The sequence below is a fragment of the Leopardus geoffroyi genome, chromosome A1 (assembly GCF_018350155.1).
Source record: "Leopardus geoffroyi isolate Oge1 chromosome A1, O.geoffroyi_Oge1_pat1.0, whole genome shotgun sequence".
In the NCBI taxonomy this organism is placed as follows: domain Eukaryota; kingdom Metazoa; phylum Chordata; class Mammalia; order Carnivora; family Felidae; genus Leopardus; species Leopardus geoffroyi.
The window spans coordinates 118,525,816-118,545,549 of record NC_059326.1 but is presented as its reverse complement, the minus strand read 5'-3'; the positions used below and the strand labels follow the sequence as shown (position 1 = coordinate 118,545,549).

The 19,734-nt window shown below is 41.9% G+C and overlaps 1 protein-coding gene across 7 annotated transcripts in view; it reads right to left on the bottom strand.

Annotated features, from left to right (window-relative positions):
- Positions 1-19,734, bottom strand: part of ARHGAP26 (Rho GTPase activating protein 26) — a 423,740-nt gene that overhangs the window by 276,229 nt on the left and 127,777 nt on the right. For all 7 annotated transcript variants that reach the window (XM_045492297.1, XM_045492321.1, XM_045492304.1 and 4 more), the window contains exons 7-10: positions 14,901-15,005; positions 13,065-13,194; positions 9,072-9,172; positions 2,759-2,853 (exon numbers count right to left, since the gene is read on the bottom strand). In XM_045492297.1, the coding sequence (XP_045348253.1) occupies positions 2,759-2,853; positions 9,072-9,172; positions 13,065-13,194; positions 14,901-15,005 (431 nt within the window). The remainder of the gene's footprint in view (positions 1-2,758; positions 2,854-9,071; positions 9,173-13,064; positions 13,195-14,900; positions 15,006-19,734) is intronic.

Sequence of the window (19,734 nt, the reverse complement as noted above, 5' to 3'; positions counted from 1 at the left end):
TCTCTTCTTAGTCCCTTTCTGGATGGGTTAAGGAAAATGCAGAATGACACTGGAGTCACAACAGGATACATAAGGAAAATGCTGCGAAACTGTAACCTAATCTTTGGGATCAAAGATGATGACCTATATAGAACACATACAAGGTGTTTCATACATGTTCTGTGTTATTTTAGGTGACTGTCAGGTGGCCACATCTAGGTAGTGGCTGTTACTGGAGTTGCCAAGGGAACGGCAAAGCAGGGAAGGGGGCAACAGCGTATTGACGAGTAGGAATAACTTCAGGGGGGTCTAAGCTAGAGGAGTATCCTTCCTTGCCTGGTACCTGGAACTCAGACAATTAAAGCAGAGAAATATTGCCTCCTGGAGATTAAGGGAAGAGGCATGACTGTGGGCTGGTTCATTTTCATGTCAATGGCATGCTCCAGGCTGCTCCCTTTGCTATCTCTAAGAGTTGGCTAGCTCTGGAAGGGAAAGTCTGTTCCCAATCAGGAAGGTTTTTAAGGTGTCCCGACACCATAATATACAGAAAGTGTTAAATTTAAACAATACAACAGAACTATCCACTCACCTCCTGCTTATTAAAAGGAGATTTAGCAGCCTCTTTCTGAACTACAAACGAAACCCTTCCAGGTCATCCTAAGGGAATCAGAGACAGCAGCTTAAGATAAATCCACTTCCCAAACCCACTCAGTATCTTCAATGTGACACATTTGCTCTCAGCTTTTAACTGGGACATGCAAAGCTTTTAAGGGGATAAAGGGGAAAGATGGTAGGAAGGGTTTGAAAGGTGGAAATGAGACGGAGGCACCACGCTGAGTTTTAATTGCCTTAAGAGCAACTCGCCAAAACTTCTGTGAAGACTTCTGAGGCAGAAAACAGGAAAGCATGAAGCTTCGGAAATCATCTCTGCACTGATTTTCACTCTAAGGGACAGCCACTGTGGGAGGCACACCCTTTTCCAAATAACCATGCGAAGAGATGCAGTCTCTAGAAACAACAGTTGGCAAGGCAAACAACTAACTCTGCTTCTAAACACACACATCTTCTCCGCCTCTGTCACAGACGCCAACAATAGGAATTCCCTTAGATTCCACGCTAAGAACAGAGAGCACACACGTGCTTAAAGCATCCTGAGTTAGGATTTGTTTAAAACCAAGAATCACCAGTTTTGGTGTGAGGTAGACATTTGGCAATTCCCCTTTGCTACCCTAGTTCAACCTACATCCCCATGCAACCCTCCCCACCCACATCCCCAAACACAGGGATACTGGGGTATCCAGTACTGGGGATACTCTCTTTTCTTCATAACATGAAGCATGAACATAACATGAAACAAATGTAATTTGTTTACTTCTCAGAATTTAGAGTCTAACCTTACAAAATAATCAAGTCTGGTGAACAAGTGGGACAAACTAATTAACAAATAACAATTTGCTGAGCATATATTATTTGCCAGCCTGCCAAGCATTTTCCGAGCATTATCTCCACGAATCCTTACAATTCTAGGAACTAGGTACTATTACCATCTTCATTTTCCAGGTAAGGAAATCACGGCCCTGAGAGATTAAGTAGTTAGCTGAAAGTCACATGGCTATGAAGCAGCCAAGTCCAAATTTAGACCCCAGTTGCCTAACGTGAGAGCCCAAGCCCATGTGTAATGACTAAGTGCTGAAGAGATGAGATGAGTTTCCATGATCTTGTGATTAAAGCTAAAAGGACATGTTCCCTCCATGGGAGCTCTAACAACCGCCAAGCAGTCACAGCACAGGCAGACATCATGCCACAAGAAGGCATTCCCAACTGCCAACACCCCACAAGGTACTCAGCCTCTGCATCTTATAGGATCAGGAAAGAGTGGCCAGAGATAAATGTTCCAGAAAGGGCAGAAGTACTGGCCTGACAAGATGGTGTATGTGTTTGTGTGTGTGTGTGGGGGGGGGGGGGGGGGGGGGTTAAATAAAGGGGAGAAAGTAAATGGCATTAGAGGAGACTCATGCTGAGATTCAAAGATCTTCAAATGCTGGCACTGCTGATCTTGAACAGATAGCACAAAAACGCTTAGCACGTGGCTTTCACTCAAAGAATTAACCTGTTGCCAAGTAAAGTGTTTCAAAGAACTGGAATGTTGTCAAACTAGCTTAACACCATGAAATGGTACAACTTAATGAGACTCCATATATATTGAGGAATACAATGCACAGCTCCCTCTGCAAAAAGTGATTTCACAAGGGGTTTGCTATCTTTCCCAGGCACATACACACAGTGGTTGGTGAAATGCTACAGCTGAAAGCTGTCTGTTTTTTTTTGTTTTTTTTTTTTAGCTGAGTACAACTTGTTCCACCCTTCACCTCACCCAATTCCTTTTGAACCGTTTTTTAAATTAAAAAAAGTAAATATGTTTTAAAGTAAAATCTTAAATAGCTCATATAGTCATGCTAAACAGTTTTCTTTAAACACCTACTCAACCTCGTAAGAAATAACACCATTCCTTCTCAGGAAACCCCTAATGTTAAAGCAAACCAAACCAGAGGCTCAGCACTGTACCTACAAGCGGGAGAAGCTATACTGATCCTTGCAGACCAGCAAGTGGCCTGAGGTCTGCTCCAAATTGCAGCAGGGTGGAGCAGCAATTTGCAGCAGGGTGGAGAAGGAGGGGAAGGGTGGGATTGGAGGACAGAAAAGCTCTGACTGAATGGAAAAAGTAAAAAATCCAAATTCAGTAGTTTTTGTTCCTGAGCAAAATGGGACAGCTACTCACCTGTCTACTGCTTCTACGTCAAAGCAAAACCTCTTCTCGATAGAGTCTGTTTTCCGCCGTGTGCAGGATTTCAGGATGACAGATTCATCTTCTCCCTGTTGGGAGTACACAGACTATCACGATGAGGCCTGGACATGGGCTATGCTCTGTGCCTCTGCAGGGTAACACAAATACATCACACCAACGAGAGCAATCACTCCATCTTCTCAAGCCTGAGTGTTCACGACCATAGGAAGGTGGAATATTGATCCAAAACTCTCCCTCAGCTAACAGCCTCATGCATCTAAAACCTGTAAACCATGTTATACTTAACATGAAATATCTCTAGTTTTAGTTCACTTCTAGCACGTCATGATGGTACAGCATCAACCCCTGCTGGATAAACTCTTGCTGATAATATTTGAGGCTGAGTTAATTTACAAGTTTGAAAAGGGTTACACAAGATGGCCTGCAGGCCTCCTCCTGACTCTGAGTTTCTATGGTCTTGAGTCAGTCATCATTTTTTCAGGAAAGCCTTCCTGGACCAGGTCAAACATCCCCAAGACATGTTCACATACACCATGTACTTTGTCTCCCTCACAGCACTGATCATAGCTGGAATTGTCCGTTGATGTGGGCAATGACTCCAATCATGTCTCCCTCTTCATTAGACTCTAAGCTCCCTGACAGCAGGGACTATCAGTTTTTACTGATTCCTGCGTACCCAGAGAACAAACCGGCCCAAGGACAGAGTAAGTGGTCAATAAATGGGTTTTAACAGCTTTATAGAGGTATAACTAATGTATAATTAACTGTACGTGTCCATTTATGAGTTTTAACATCTGTATACATCCATAAAATCAACACCACAATCAAGCTAATGAACATTTCCATCACCCCCAAAAGTTTCCTTGTGTTTTTGAATTCTATCCCTCCGCCTAGTCTATCTACCCTCAAGCAAAAACTGAATCTGTTTTCCATCATACAAATTAGTTTGCATGCCCTATATAATTTTATATAAAGTGAATCACACAGTATGTGCCCTTTTATTTTTGACTTCTTTGACTTGGCACAATTCTTCTGCGATTCACGTTATGCTGTTGTACAAATCAAGAGTTTGTTTCTTTTTACCGCTGGGTATTATCCCACTGTACAAATGGAATCTAACAGTTTCATCGCATAGTGCTCTCTTATTGCCTAAAAATAGAGGGGTTTCTATCCCTGATTTCTTTTCTTTTTTCCACATAAGAATTTCAGGTTCATTGGGGCACCCGGTTGGTTCCGTCAGTTAAGCATCTGGTTCTTAGATATCAACTCAGGTCTTGATCTCACAGTCGTGGGATCAAGCCCTGCTTCAGGCACTGCACTGAGAGCACAGAGCCTGCTTGGGATTCTCTCTCTCCCTCTCCCCCTCCCCTGGCCTGTGCCTGCTCTCTCTCTCTCTCTCTCTCTCTCTGAAAGTAAATAAAATTAAAAAAAAAAAAAAAAAAGAATTTAGTATTCATGTTCCTCTTGCCCTTGCCAATCTTTTTCTCTCAACAAGAGGAAAAATTAGCAAACTTGTCTAGTCTGTTGAAATAGAAAATGTGACTGCATATGGTAAAACTTAACCACCCTCTAGTATCACAATACCACATAATACACAGAAGACCTAGCAAGAGACAGTTTATGGAAAGTCACAAGCCTTCCATCTACTATCTACTTTGGGAATAGAGAACAGCGGATGTAAAGGCCTGTGGTCAGGGTCCATGGGCCTGGGAGGAATTTAAAGCTAGGCAGTATGGCTGAATCCCAGAGCGAGAGGCAAAGTGGCATGAGAAAGAGTATAAAGGAATCAAAAGCCACATTATGCAGATTGTGGTCCTTATCCTGAGAGCACAGGAAAAATAATGAGGGGGTTCAAGCAAGGGAATGGACAAGGTCAGCTCTGGGCCGCCCCAAACCTCACACGGAGAGCAGCCTCATCTCAGAGGCTAGGATACAGGAGACTTCTGTTTCACCACACAGAGGGTCTGGTCTCCAAGATGATGGAACATCTAGTGGCCTAAAACTAAGAAAAAAGCAGGGACTTTTAAAGAAAAATAACTCAAATAAAATGGACAGCAAAGTGAAGAAAGGGGAATAAAAAAGCCCGTTAGGAAAAAAACGAAAACAAAAACAAACACCACATTATCCATTTTAAGTCTACCTCCACCTCCTAAGAGAGCTTTGTACAAACATATATATGGAAGATGCCACATGATTCTCCTGTACAAATGGAGATGCAATCACCTCTAGACAGCCAGTCTTCATATTCCCTCTACCCTAAAGCTGAGGAAATAGAGTGACATCATGGAAAGCTACTGTTTTATATATTTTTTTCTATGATTATGATGATGATTATGATTATGATTATTACTAATATTAGCAGCAGCCACTCTGACTCAAGAGATGCAGACTCCAGGGTCTGAGTATTGGCTTTGTACCTCAGGACTTGTATGGCTTTATAAATCATTTTCTCTTCTGGACCGCCATTTCCTCCTTTATGAAGGAGAAAACTGGATCAAACAGGATAATACAGGACAATACAAGGACTCAGAAAAATGTAAAATAAACTTAAGGAATGATTAGGAAAAATAATTACTGTAATATCAACCCCCTAATACAGAACTCATCATGTGTCAAGATCTGTTCCAAGAGTGTATGTACTAATTCACATAAACTTCTTAACAACCCAGTGAGGTGTTTACTATTACCTCACTAAAGACTTAGGAGTCCCAAACATCTACCATTACTGGCCTCTGCATTCACTTTCAAGTGGGATAAGACCAAACACGAGGGAGTTAGTTCTTCTTTTAAGCTTTAGGAAAGCACAAGGTAAAAGGCCCCAAAATAAAGACTGAGAGAGAATAATTGAGTGAAGCTCACTTCTAGAAAGACAGAGTTAGAAAAGGACCATGGCTCAACCCAAGGAAGTGAGTCTAACTCTATTTCCATTGCATGAAAACTAGGGCACAACTAATGACTGGTGCCTACTATCACTTCCGATTCTGTCATTTCTTTATGTTTCTCTATTTGAACGATGTTGTTTTCCTGAGAGTTCTCCACCCCTGACTGGAAACACTAATAGGGCTTTGGGGTTTTTTTTGCTATAATACATGGAAGAAAAAGAGATGCTGATAGATTCCTGTATTGTGGCCCAAGTAAAAGAAAGCCAGGAAGAAAAATTCAAAGTGGTAGACAGCAAGGAGGCAGCCTGGCAGAGTAACTAACACTCTTGACAAATGCATCTAATGTTACTGAGCCTGGCAGTCCAATTTCAAAGATGGTGGGTGCTCTTGGTCTCTGTAAAGCACCCCCGCCCCCCCCCACACACGCACCCAACACATGGTACCATAATGAACCACAAAGAGGACCAGAGATGGCATGCTTATTACCGAAGACTCATTTATCAATATATTGGAAACAGCTTAAAAATTACTTAAACTACAGAAACAGAGAAGTTATGCTAAATGGAGTCTGAAGATTCGAACAGATGAAAAATATAAATACTTCTCTTAAAAATATTTAGCTATCTCCCAAAGGAGTTATGTCCAGAAGGAGATATGGGGAGGAGGCAAAATTCGAAGTGATAATTGATAAGAATTTCTCAAAGTTACTCAAAGACACCAATCCCCAAATACAGAAAGGCCCCAAATTCCCAAGTACAACAGAATGGGGGAAAAAGTCACACATAAGACCATCATAATGAAATGTCCAATACCAAAAGGAAAAAACAGAAGACATTAAGAGCAGCCAGAGAAAAAAATGGATCACCGGAAGAGGAAATGCATTCAGGCTGCAGTGAACAAGCTGGGAGGAAAGGACAAATGCCGGAGCACAGCAGAGAGCTCCACAGCAGTGACTGTAGGGCATGTGAGGACCAGAGCCAGCTCCAAGAGTATCTCTCTGCCACAGGAGCCTCACGTCACAGGGTGTGACTCTGCATCCTCTCCCAGTTAAAGTGAGTGGGCTTGGGGGGGCTTCTGCGACTGCTTCAACCAACAGAGCAAAAGGAAGGCTATATGACTTCTGAGGCTACATGGGGTCTCAGCTTTCATGCTGGAATATTCCCTCTTGACACCTTGAGCTGCCCTGAGGCCACCAAGCTGTGAGGAAACCCAAACTATCTCCCATGGAGAGACCAGATGGACAGGCCCTGAGACTATCCAGAGCAGGAGGGAAACAGAGAAGGGGAGGAAGAAGGAGATCAGAAGAAAGGAAGAGAGCTATGGCTGACCAGCCTTCAGCAGCTTCAAACCCTCACTGTTCCAGCCCCAACCATCTGATGAAAACCACCTGAGAAACCCTGAGCCCAATTCCTGACCCACAGAATCTGTGAGAAATACTAAAATGACTTGTGTAGTTTTAAGAGTTGCTAAATTTTTTGGTCATCTGCTCCACAGCAACAGATAATCGCAACACTCACACCCACCAACTGGCAGCTCTCTTTGTATCAGGTAAGAGCGATATCCATCAGCTTCACAGGACAAAACCATCCAAGAATTTCTAGCCTCCAAACACATTTGACATACTTAATACTGTATGCATATGAAATACAAGAATCTTTCTTAGTTGCAGTTCCTAATAGAACTTAAAGCTAAAAATAATCGTCTTGCTTTAATTCCCGTCTAGGGTACCATTCCTCCTGGAACTATTATGTAAAAAATTAAGAAAATTACCGCAAAGCAATGTTAAGAGAAAGGAACAAAGTTCGAGCTATCACAATCTCCAATTTCAAGATATACTACAAAGCTGAAGTAATCAAAACAGTATGGTACAGGCACAAAAAGAGACATTACGGATCAATGGAACAAGATTTACAGAGGCCAGAAATAAACCCACACCTATATGATCAAGTAATCTACAACAAAGGAGGCAAGAATATACAATGGGGAAAATACAGCCTCTTCAACAAATGGTGCTGGGAGAACTGGACAGCTACATGCAAAAGAAACGGGACCACTTTCTTACACCATTCACAAAAATAAACTCAAAATGAATTAAAGACCTAAATGTGAGACAGGAAACCATGAAATTTCTAGAAGAAAACATAGGCAGTAATTTCTTCGTCATTTGCCACAGAAACATTTTTCTATGTCTCCTCAAGCAGGAGTAACAGAAGGAAAATTAAACTATTGGGACTATAACACAATAAAAAGCCTTTGCACAGCAAAGAAAACCACCAACAAAATGATAAGGCAACCTACTGAATGGGGGAAAGTATCTGCAAATCATGTAACTGATAGGGGGTTAATATCCAAAATATTTGAAGAACTTCTGTAACTCAACACAAAATAAACAATCTTACTGAAAAATGGGCAGAAGACCCAAACAGATACTCTTTCCAAACAAGACACACAAATGGGTAGCAGACACATGTAAAGATGCTCAACATCGCTAATCATCAGGGAAATACAAATCAAAACCACAATTACATATCACCTCACACCTCTCAGAATGACTAAGGTAAAAAAAAAGACAAGAAATCACAATGGTTGGTGAGAATGTGGAGAAAAAGGAACCCCTGTGCACTGCTGGTGGGAATGCAAATTACTATAGGCACTGTGGAAAACAGAATGGACATTTCCTCACAAAACTAAAAGTAGAGTTACCATATGATTGAGCAATTCCACTACTGGGTATTTACCCAAAGAAAACAAATACCGATACAAAATACAAAAAGATATACGCACCTACTTTCTGCAGTATTATTTACAATAACCAAAATATGGAAGCAACCAATTGATAGACAACATGGCTACAGAAGATGTGAGAGATAGGTAGGTAGGTAGACAGACAGACAGATAGACAGACAGAGAGAGACAGGAATATTACTCAGCCATGAAAGAGAATGAGATCTTCCCACTGGCAACAACATGGGTAGATCTAGAGGCTATAATGCTAAGTGAAATAAGTCAGACAGACTAAGACAAATACCATAGGATTTCATTCCCATGTGCCATTTAAGAGACAAATGAACCAACAAAGAAAACAAAAAAAAGATGGACAAAAAGCAGACTCTTAAATATGAAGAACTGGTGGTTACCAGAGGGGAGGGGAGTGGGGGCATGGGTGGAATAAAGGGGGTTAAGAGTACAGTTATTGTGATGAGCACTGAGTAATATATAGAAATGTTGAATCATTACATTACGTACCCAAAACTAGTTTAACACTATATATTATACTTTAATTAGAAATTTTTTTTTAAAAAGAAAATTACAGTGCAGTATCGAAGATGTTACTTAACACTAGCATTATAATCAACCTATGTTAGCCAAGCAAATCAAGCATGAAATTAAAAAAATGAACTTACCCCCTTTCCTCCTGACTTTTGGTCAAATGGTACCATGGTAATTTGTTTGGAATCCCGTTGATAGGTACAGTAGTGCTTCACCCAAGAAGTTCCAAAGTGCCCTGCAAGGTAACATTTCCCATGAAGCGTCGCCATGTGTCCAGTGCATACTGGAAACACACACAACCCATAACCCACAATGCTCATCTCCCCTTCAACTGTTTCTAGGGGCAATATACTGGAAGAGGAAGAAATCTGATCCTACAGGCTGGAACTGGAAATGACCCAAGGCTTTCCCCAGGGGCCAAGGAAGACCGTTTCCCACTAAATGCAGCATCCAATGAGTCTTAAAATATAAGGGAAGGAGAGGTTCCCTGGGGAAATTAATTCACTTTCCCATCATTAATCTCCACTTGACATTTCCTTTCTCTTGACAGGATTAAGATGACTGAGGAAAGAACAGAAGAGCTCCTCAGAGTGCCTGTCACTGTCCCCATCTGCTATGACGACTTCATGCTTCCCACAGCTGCTCTGCGAGTCTCTGCAAAGACATACATGGATTCTGACCTACTGCCAAACCCCTCATTTGTACTTTAGCAGAACTCAAGCAGACAGGCCAACTCTGACACAGAGATGTAAATGGGAGGGACTATAAATACCCCAAAGTAATGTGAGAGGTCTGTCCCTCAATACTGTCCCTCAGGAAAGGCAGACATGCCTCACAGTCAAATCCTGACAGTCCTCGATTTTCCCTGGTGGTCAGCCAACTACTTTATTTTGAATTAAAAATATTATTAGAGAAAGAAGGCATAATTAGCATTATTAGCCTCCAAGGTCCTCAGTCAACACTAGCCTTACAGGCTCCTGGAGATCACAGAGCAGAAATGGTTTGTTTTTCGTTTAAAAGAATAACATGAGATTTAACAAAGATTTAGTAATTATTTTTTAGGGTATCAGCGCCCATTTCAAGTGTGAAATGTCAATTAGGAAACTAAAAAATAAAAAGCAATATAGTAAGTGCCTACATTGAAGCATCAAAGACAAAAATACCAACCATTGTCATTTATTTTTGTGGCTTAGAGAAAAAATTCCAGTGATACCACAACACAAAGATTCCAAAAGTGCTCTATCTTAGAAACACTTTGAGCATCCAAGCAAGTAAGGCCAGTAATGGATTTAGCCTACTGAATAGACGAGAAATCCTTAAGTCCATACTGACAATAGAAAGATGGCTAGGGGCACCTGGGTGGCTCAGGAGGTTGAGCATCCAACTCTTGATTTCAGCTCAGGTCATGATTTCACATTCAAAGGATTAAGCCCCATGTCGGGCTCCACAATGACACTCTGAAGTCTGCTTAGGATTCTCTCTCTCTTTCTCTCTGCCCCTCCCACACTCATGTGCTCTAAGTAAATAAACAAACATTTAAAAAAAAATTTTTTTTAAAGGGGCACCTGGGTGGCTCAGTCAGTTAAGTGTCTGACTTCGGCTCAGGTCATGATCTCGCAGCTCCTGAGTTCAAACCCGCGTCAGGCTCTGTGCTGACAGTTCAGAGCCTGGAGGCTGTTTCAGATCTGTGCCTCCTTCTCTCTCTGCCCCTCCCTCACTCGTGCTCTGTCTCTGTCTCTCTCAAAAATAAACAAACATTAAAAAAAACAACTTAACTTTTTTTTTAAAAAGATGGACAGATGGATGGGAAAGGAGAGGAGAGAATGAGACACGGAGGGAGTCACTTGCTTATAGTACACTAAATGGCAACTAATAAATGTGGAGAGAGTGCCAGAGCTGAGAAATCACCACTTTGCAACCAACATAGTAACAATCATGTAGGCAAGAATTGCCGACAGATGCTATCTAAGTCTATAGAGGGCAAAGTTTGATGAGAAGGGTCTCCCCATAGACTGTTAATTAGCTACGAGGGAAAAATAGTGATTGTATGGTGGATAAACCAAATAATACCTTGACTGAGTGACCAAAAACATCACCACTAAGGGGCAGATGGCCATCCTGTGCCCCTGGATGTGGGACCCAGAGGAGAACACCATTTGACAAGGGACACCTAACCTGAATCTAATTATCGGGAAACAGACAAACCCACAGCGAAGAAAATTCTAGAAAAGAACTGTCCTATATTCTTCAAAAATGTCAATGTCATGAAAGACAAAGAAAAGCTGAGGCACTTGTTACAGAATAAAGGAGTCTAAAATGGTCACAAGTAAGTGCAGTACAAAATCCTATCTACACAGAAGGAAAAGAAAATGCTTTAAAAGGGCTAATGTCAGGGACAACTGACAAAATTGGAATATGAACTATCATTTGCATTAAATGTCTTATCACTGTTAACTGCTGGACATGGTAACTATACTGTGGCTACATAAAATAAAATCCTTATTTTTAAAAAGCGTACTCTAAAGTAAAGGAGCATTAGCTGTGCAACCTGTTCTCAAAAGGTTCAGAAAAAACGGAAATGTGTGTCTCTGACTGTGACACATGTACACATACCCACAAAGAAAAAGAAAGAGAGAACTGTGGGAAAAAGGTAAAAATTCACGCATATGGATAAAGGGCATATGGGGTTTCTTCATACTCTTCTTGTAATCTTTCTCTAAGTTTCAAATTTCTAAGTGGTAAGTTACCAAAACTTGCAAATGGAAACAGCTGTATCCCATTGGTATGCTCTGGACTAATGTGTTAGAGAATTAAAATCTAGCTCTAATGAAGACATTCATGTTTCAAAAAGCATGTGAGGTGTTTGAATAAAATTGGGTAACAAATGTGAAAGTGCCAAATTCATATATATAGGGGAACAGTATTAATAAATTAAGTATTACAAGTGGACACATATTCAAGATGACCTTAAACTTTTTGGGATGGATCTCCTCATTGGGCAAAAAAGCTATCACCTTACATTGAGGCCTACACAAAACACCACTACAGTACCCTCCATCTGTTAAAACCTCAACAAGCTCATCCCTGTAATAAAACCCTCATGACGGCCAACGCCTCCAACCTCAAACCCCACGACTGCCCCCACTACGGCCAGGCAACAATTTGAAGCCCAAGCAAATTTTTGAGGAATCACTGACTAAAATAATCAATGAAATCAAGTGTTCTGTTCCATCAGGAAGCTTCTAGGAGTAAAGACAGTTGCTTCGCACTCCGACAACAGAAGGGCAGTAAAGAGCACAAAACTAGCAAATCTCTGAAAGGAGTAATAGGCTCAACTGAAAAAGTAGGGCAGACTAGGCAACTATCCATTGAAGAAAAAAAAAATTACCTTCTCTTATCCCTACCACTTTGTAAGCTAAGTCTGAAAGTGCTACCCTCAAAGCATAGCCCTGTCAAAAAAGCCTCTCCCCAGGCCTAGTGCAGGAGTTTGTGAGTCATCACAGAAAAGTCTAGATTAGCAGCACCTGGCATTTCTTTCCTTGACATCTCATCGGCAGGACAATGGATTTCTCTTCCTACCTCTTGGAGTAAGCTTGTGTTTCTACTTTTCATAAAATTTCAGTGTTGAGATGACAGCAGTTGAAGAGAGGAAGGAGAGGACCTAAGTCATGACTATGTGGTCCTTGCTGAAACCAATCTTGAAGTAAACAAAATCACTCCATATTAAATCCACCCAAAGATAGGACAGCTGATAGAAAATAAGGTCTAGCATACAAGGCCGTTCCAAAGCCTCTATGCCAAACGTGTGATGATAAACCCATGCTAAGTGTGCAGAGACCTCAAGCTTGACACTACGGAGAAAAAAAAAAACCATCACAGAGCCTCACTGAATTCCAGGTCCCCAAGGGAATGCCCAGTGATAAAGAACAAAGAACACAGCACTTGGAGGTGGACAAGACCTTATGAACATCTCTGCCTTAAAAAGCCCAACTATAAGCTACCTTCATTCACCCAAATCTATAATTACAGAACCACTGCTCTAGGCCAGGCACTACTAGGTACACCCTCCACATCCCGGCTAAAAGGCATGAGTGTAACCCAAGCTATGGTTCATCACTGGCACTCACGTTTCTCCTGAACGTACAGGTACCCTTCCATGGTGTAGGGACTGATGGTCTTGTGCTCAAGGGGATTCTCCTTCATCTTTTTCATCAGTGATTCCACTTCTGACCTGGTACCTTCGAAGCGGTTTCTTGTCTAGGATGAAAGGAATTTTATTCACATCAAAGAAATCAAACCTTATTCCCAACCGTAACAATTCAAAACATCAACCTAGTGAACCCTCAGATCGAAAACCAGGTAACAGTCAGCCGCCTAGGAATTAGGCAAATACTTTCGAGAAATACCCATTAACCTTAAAGTCCTATCCCAGAATGACTCTCAAATGCTCAAGACCATCAAAATCACCTGGAAAATATGGAGAAAATGCAAATGTCCAGGCCTCACCCCTAAAGATTAATTTAGTACCTCTGGACCCAGAAATGTGCATTTTAAATAAGCATCCCAGGGGTGCCTGGGTGGCTCAGCCGGTTAAGCGTCCGACTTTGGCTCAGGTCATGATCTCAAGGTTTCTGAGTTCGAGCCCCGCATCAGCATGTGTGCTGACAGCTCAGAGCCTGTAGTCTGCTTCAGATTCTGTGTCTTCCTCTCTCTGCTCCTCCTCCACTCACACTCTATTTCAAAAATAAATAAAAAGTTTAAAAAATTAAAAAAAATAAGTAAGCATCCCAAGGGATTCTGATTCAAGTGGCTCACAGGAAATGGTCTTCACAGTCCCCTTCAAGACAGAACTTACTTCTCCAGCTATAGGGACTATTACTTGCTAATGGTTCATAGATGGTCCCCTCCTGAAAAGGGAGCTGCTTCACTCAAGGTAATCTGCACCCCAGCACTAGTCAAGGCTAGGGGCAAAGGGGGAAGGGGTCCCAAGTCCGGCACCCTTTCTTTTTTTCCCCACACTCTGAAGGTCCATGCCAGCGTCAGGGTGCCCCAGGGCACTGACTGAGGCCTCACAGCTCAATTTCTCCTGGAGGGGTCTGCTGCCCTCTCTCTCCCAGGTGATTCTGCTAACCCTGCTCCCCTATAAACCTGCCGCAGGTAAACCTGCACTTCAGAGTCTACCTTCGGAGGAGGAAGGTGGCCTAAGGGGAAGCCATGCTTTGTGAAACCTTGTCTGTGATTCTGCAACTTCCTGTTTTCCAAAACAACAAAGAGAACCATAGGGGAAAAGGCTCCAGGCTTCTAAACCCATGCAATACAACCCGCAAGGACACACTTGGGTTTCTTTGCTACACAGGATCATCCAGAGACAAAGACAACATACAGACTAACACAGCCAGTCATACAGCGAAGAAGGGGCTTGAGCCTGCTCACTGCTAACCAAAGGGCCCTTAGCAGGATTCGGAGCATCAAAAGGTCCTGCTGGTTAAAATCTGGGGAAGGAGACTGGGAGTCAACAGCTCTGACTTGGATTTCCTGTCAGCCTTACTGAAAGCTGAACAAGAGTACATCCTTTGAGCTGGAGGCCAGCATGTATGCCCCACCCCCATCCCCTGAACACACTCCAAGGTTCTTGTGGCCAGGCAGCTAGATGCACAGAAGGGAGGCTGGGCCTTCCACTGCCAAAGGAAATCCTGATCCTGGTGCTACAGATTTAAAACAAAAATAGCAGGACTTCCGAGAACATAAATAGTGCTTAGAAATAACGGAAAAAAGGATGATGCTCTAACCTGGGGCCACCAAGCACCCGAGAAATGCCTGCCCCCAGCTGCCCTTTGAACCCAAGCAAGACCCATGCTCCTCATGCATTCTAATCCACGTAAGTGATCTCTATGCAACCAGACCCATACTTTGTTCTTTCCTTTCCTGAACCAGGGAAAGAAGCCTGCCCTTTGGCCACTCACGTTCTGTATGCTAATGGTCAACTGCGTCTTGAAGTCACCAAAGTCCTTGGCCAGTTCATAACCATGGTGATAGAAAGTGAAGAGTCCTTGCAAGAACGCCAGTAGCTGTAAGGAAGGAAGGAGGGCAGAGGTCACATCAGCACGCTCAAGAGAGATTATGTAGCTTTATCGGAATTCCCAACCTTGGTTTGAAAGCCTCGAATAAAGTAATAAAAATGCCTATCATTTAATGAGTGCTAGCTACTTGCATGCCCGACACTGTAACGTCTTATGCCTGCCCTCACTAAATGCTCATAAAGACCTAGAAGTTGAGTACTATTGTTGTCTCCATTTTAATATTGAGAAAGCAAGTTCAGAAACATTAAATAACTCGCTCCAAAATCTTAAGTAACAATCAGGATTTGAAACCAGATTCACCTGGCACCAACATTCAAGCTCATACTCTGAGCCTCAGCACTTTCTAAGAAAATCACTTCTTCAGAAACTGAAGACCAGTCTCCAAGTGCAACTCAGTCTCCTTCAAATACACCTGTAGTATCAGGGTACCATGCAGGAAAGTACGGTTATACTGAGAGCCAACAAAGAGGGAAGACAAGGAAGCTGTATGTCCCAAACCTGCAGTGTAACAGGCAAAGTTAAAAAAAAAAAAAAAAAAATCACCCAGAGCAGGCTTCAGCTCAAGTGTGCTTCTGTGCTTTCCTTTAAGCAGGTAAACACTATGGATGCCGTAATTAAAATATTCCCATGTTTCCACATTTTCAGTTATGATGGCTCCCCTAAATTCTCCTTTAAATCCCCCTAAGCTAAAACATAGTAAGTCCATTCACTATTTAGTCTTGTCTTAAATGAAGAATGAAAACATCTGTTCAGCATGATTCTCATAATACACCTTCATACACTTAAAACTACTAAGATCCCCACCCTGAGCCCTGCCAGTCTTTACTTTTTCAGCCTCAACAAATGTTCATGCCATGTTTCCTCCCAGAACCTACACGCAAACCTACTGTTGTTAGGTTTCCCTTGCCCCTTCCCAAACTCTACACATCCTGCCTCAGTACCAAACCTCAATCGGAAGAAAGGACTGTAATAAAAGTCTAAACAAGGTTTAAAAGAACCACAACTTTACTTTGTTACAAGCTCAGTCATACTGCATTTGGGGACCATCCCTGTGGTCCGAGTGGTCCACTCTGATTTCACTGACCTGCCTCCAATACATGTTACATAAAGATGCAGCTGCTTTAAACAGATGTTGGCAAGGATGTGAGAATGCAGGGAAAAAGGAACCCTCTTGCACTGTTGGTGGGAATGCAAAGTGGTGCAGCCACTCTGGAAAACGGTATTGAAGTTCCTCAAAAAATTACAAATAGAACTACCCTACAACCCAGCAATTGCACTACTAGGAACTTATCCAAAGGACACAAAAATGCTGATTCGGAGGAGCACATGCACCCCAATGTTTATAGCAACATTATCAACAATAGCCAAATTATGGAAATGCCCACTGACCTATGAATGGATCAAGAAGATGTGGTATGTGTATATATATATATATGTATGTGTATGTGTATATATATATATATATATATATGTATATATATATGTATATATACGTGTGTATATATATACACACACACATATATATATATAGGAATACTACTAAACAATGAAAAAGAATGAAATCTTGCCATTTGCAACAACATGAATGGAACTAGAGGGTATTATGCTAAATGAGATAAGTCAGTCAGAGAAAGACACATATCATATGATTTCAATCATATGTGGAATTTAAGAAACAAGACAGATTAACATAGGGGAAGAAAATGAAAAATAAGATAAAAACAGAGAGGGAGACAAACCATAAGAGACTCTTAAACACAGAAGAAACTGAGGATTGCTGGAGGGGTGTTGGGTGGGGGATGAGCTAAACAAGCAAAGGACATTAAGGAGGGGAACTTGTTGGGACGAGCACTGGGTAGTGTAGGTAAGTGATGAATCACTAAATTCTATTCCTGAAATCATTATTATACTATATGTTAACTTAGATTTAAATAAATATAAGAAAGATAAAGCTGCTTTGCTTTACATTGTTTAATTTTCCAGTCCCTAAACTAACATACCTTTAGTAATTAAACATAATCTCATTTTTTTTTCCACCTACCTCTACTCCTCTATTAGCAGCGCTAATAATGTTCGCAAAGAAAATTCAGCCCATGGTAAGCACTAAGGTATGTGCTACTCTCCCTTAGTTCAAAGGAAAGAACAATCTTTAGACTAAGCCACATGACCAGCCCACTTTAGCAAAGAGCTTTGTACTGTGAAGTAAGGCAAAATCCAGCTTTCAATAATAAGAAATCCTGACTTCCCACCCCTATTATCCCCAGAGCAACTATCCCCTTAGATCCTCATGGGAGGTTGAGAAGCAGGCCCAGCTGGGTCCTCTGTTTCAAAAACTATCTAGTGACACCATATATAGATCACTAACATAAATCAATTAAAGGGTGGTACACCACATAGAATCACCAAAGACTAATAATGAATTCTTTTCTTCAAAGATGATAGAAGCTTTTGAACTCGCTGTATATAAAATACATTTTGGGGAGGAAACCTCATGATTTTCCTCCTGGAAGGCTCCAGTAATAGAGAAGAAGGAGCTCTTAAGCCAAACCTAGTGTCAGTGTTCACAATGAAAACTGTTTTTTCTGATCTCTTCCTTCCCCCACTCCCCCACCCCACCCGTCATTGAATGCTCCGCCCATCAATTTTCCAAGGCACTGAACCATCCTCTCCTGGAGAGTAATGCAGAAGATAAGCAGCTAATTCTAAAGTCATTCCTCCTATTAACTCTGATTTATCTTCCACTTAAAGTCAACAGGGCCTCTCACGCCAAATGTAATTAAACACACTCCAGAAGCTCACAAACACACCACCTGGACGTGCACACAAGTGCTCCAAAGGCAGAAAGTTACTAGTATTTATTTTGGTTCTCACTTCCTTTGGTGTCATGCTTCATTGTCCATTCGTCGATGGGAAATGATTCCATAGATATTGTTAACTTTGGCCCACTTCCCTCCCCCCCTGGCAACATATTTCTTCCCCACCCCACCCCCACCTTCTGACATCCCCTCCCCACACAATGCATGAAACTTTGAATCTATCACCCAGTGGGAAATCAAAGACCACTTCCCAGTGGGCGGGCGAGACCGACAGAAAGACCCCAGAGATGGGATCATCTGTCTGCCTCAAAGGAATTCTTGTACTCAAACCCACAGGAGACAAGTTCCTTGGAGCCCCACCTTGGCTGGCAGAGAGGCAACACACCCACACAGACTCTCCCCTGAACAGTCAGCAATGCAAAATCACAGCATGACAAAGGAAATACCAAAGAAAGACCTTCTCCACCTCCCTCTGCCTCCTTCCCCCGTCCTTGTTTTCCTCAGAAAGTAAGAAAAATCTATTTCTATTTCCTACCAGACAACATAAGCTGTATGTATTTTTTAAGTAAGTAAAAATGTAACTGCTTCATTTAGTGACAGCTGCATCATTCCAGACTATCTGCTAAATTTAGAAGGTTTCCATTCATACAACAAAGCTATTGTTATAGGCTGAATTGTGTTCCCCTACCCCAACAAAAAAACAAAATTATGTTAAAGTCCTAACCCCAGTAGCTCAGAATGTGATTTTATTTGGAACTAGTCTTTATGAAGGTAATCAAGTTAATGTTAGCCAGTAGGCCCTGATATAAAATGAATGGTGTCCTCATAGAAAGGGGATACAGTATTCAGACAGAAAAACACACGGAGAGAAGACACCTTTAGAGCACCTTTACAGCAAGGAATGCCGAATACTGTCAGCAAACTACCAGAAGCTAGAAGGAAGGAAAAATCATTTTCCTACAGGTTTCAGAGGGAGCATGGCCCTGCTGACACCTTGATCTTGGACTTCCAGCCTCTACAACTATGAGAACTCAGCACAGGCATGCTGACAGGATGCCTGTTCAGCAAGACAGATATACTCAGACTGATGTGTTACAAGATGCACTGTAGCATCAGTGTCCAGATCCGACCGGGGAAGGGGGAGGCCCAAGAAAGGATCCAACAAATCAAAGGAAAAATGAAGACCCGCACTGGGGCAGAAGACCAAGGGCAGGAAGGTACAGCACCAAAAAGTATTTACAAGATACATCTCAGAAGATGCAGTGCCTGATGAACGCAGGGAATGAGCTCTCCTCAGCACTAGATTACTTTCCATTATGAAAACTCAGGGAATGTGGCTTCATCCTCAAGAAGGGAGTAGGTCATTATCTGCAACCCAAAATCTCCAGAACATTTAGTACTTCAATAAGAAAATACAGGCTTCTAGGGCACACACAAGAAAATATGGTTTAGATCCCAGAAGTCTGAATTTTCTTCTTTGGAATACTCAAATCTTGCTTCTTTTTCTGAAGGTCAATAACATTCTAGTACTTGAAGTTACTTTGTAAGAAACAAATGAACATAGTCAATATGCACAGAGGTCCCTTGAAAGGCTGGAAACCAACTACAACCCTGACTACAACCAACGCAAAATATGAATATCCACACCAGGTGCCCCAGCAATTTAGTTCAGTAAATTTCCTGCTGGTTTCCTTTCCACCTGTAAGCAATCAAATACTGTTTTGTACAGACTAACAACCAGACCATTCCAGTTCTGCCAGGTAGCAGACGTCACCTTGGGGAATAAATGTGCTTCCATTTCCCCATCTGAAAACAGATATAAAGCAGCAATTACCTACCCTCAGAGATAGTATAAGGGTTGGACGGCCGTATGGGGGTGAAGTGATTCTTAGTGTACGACA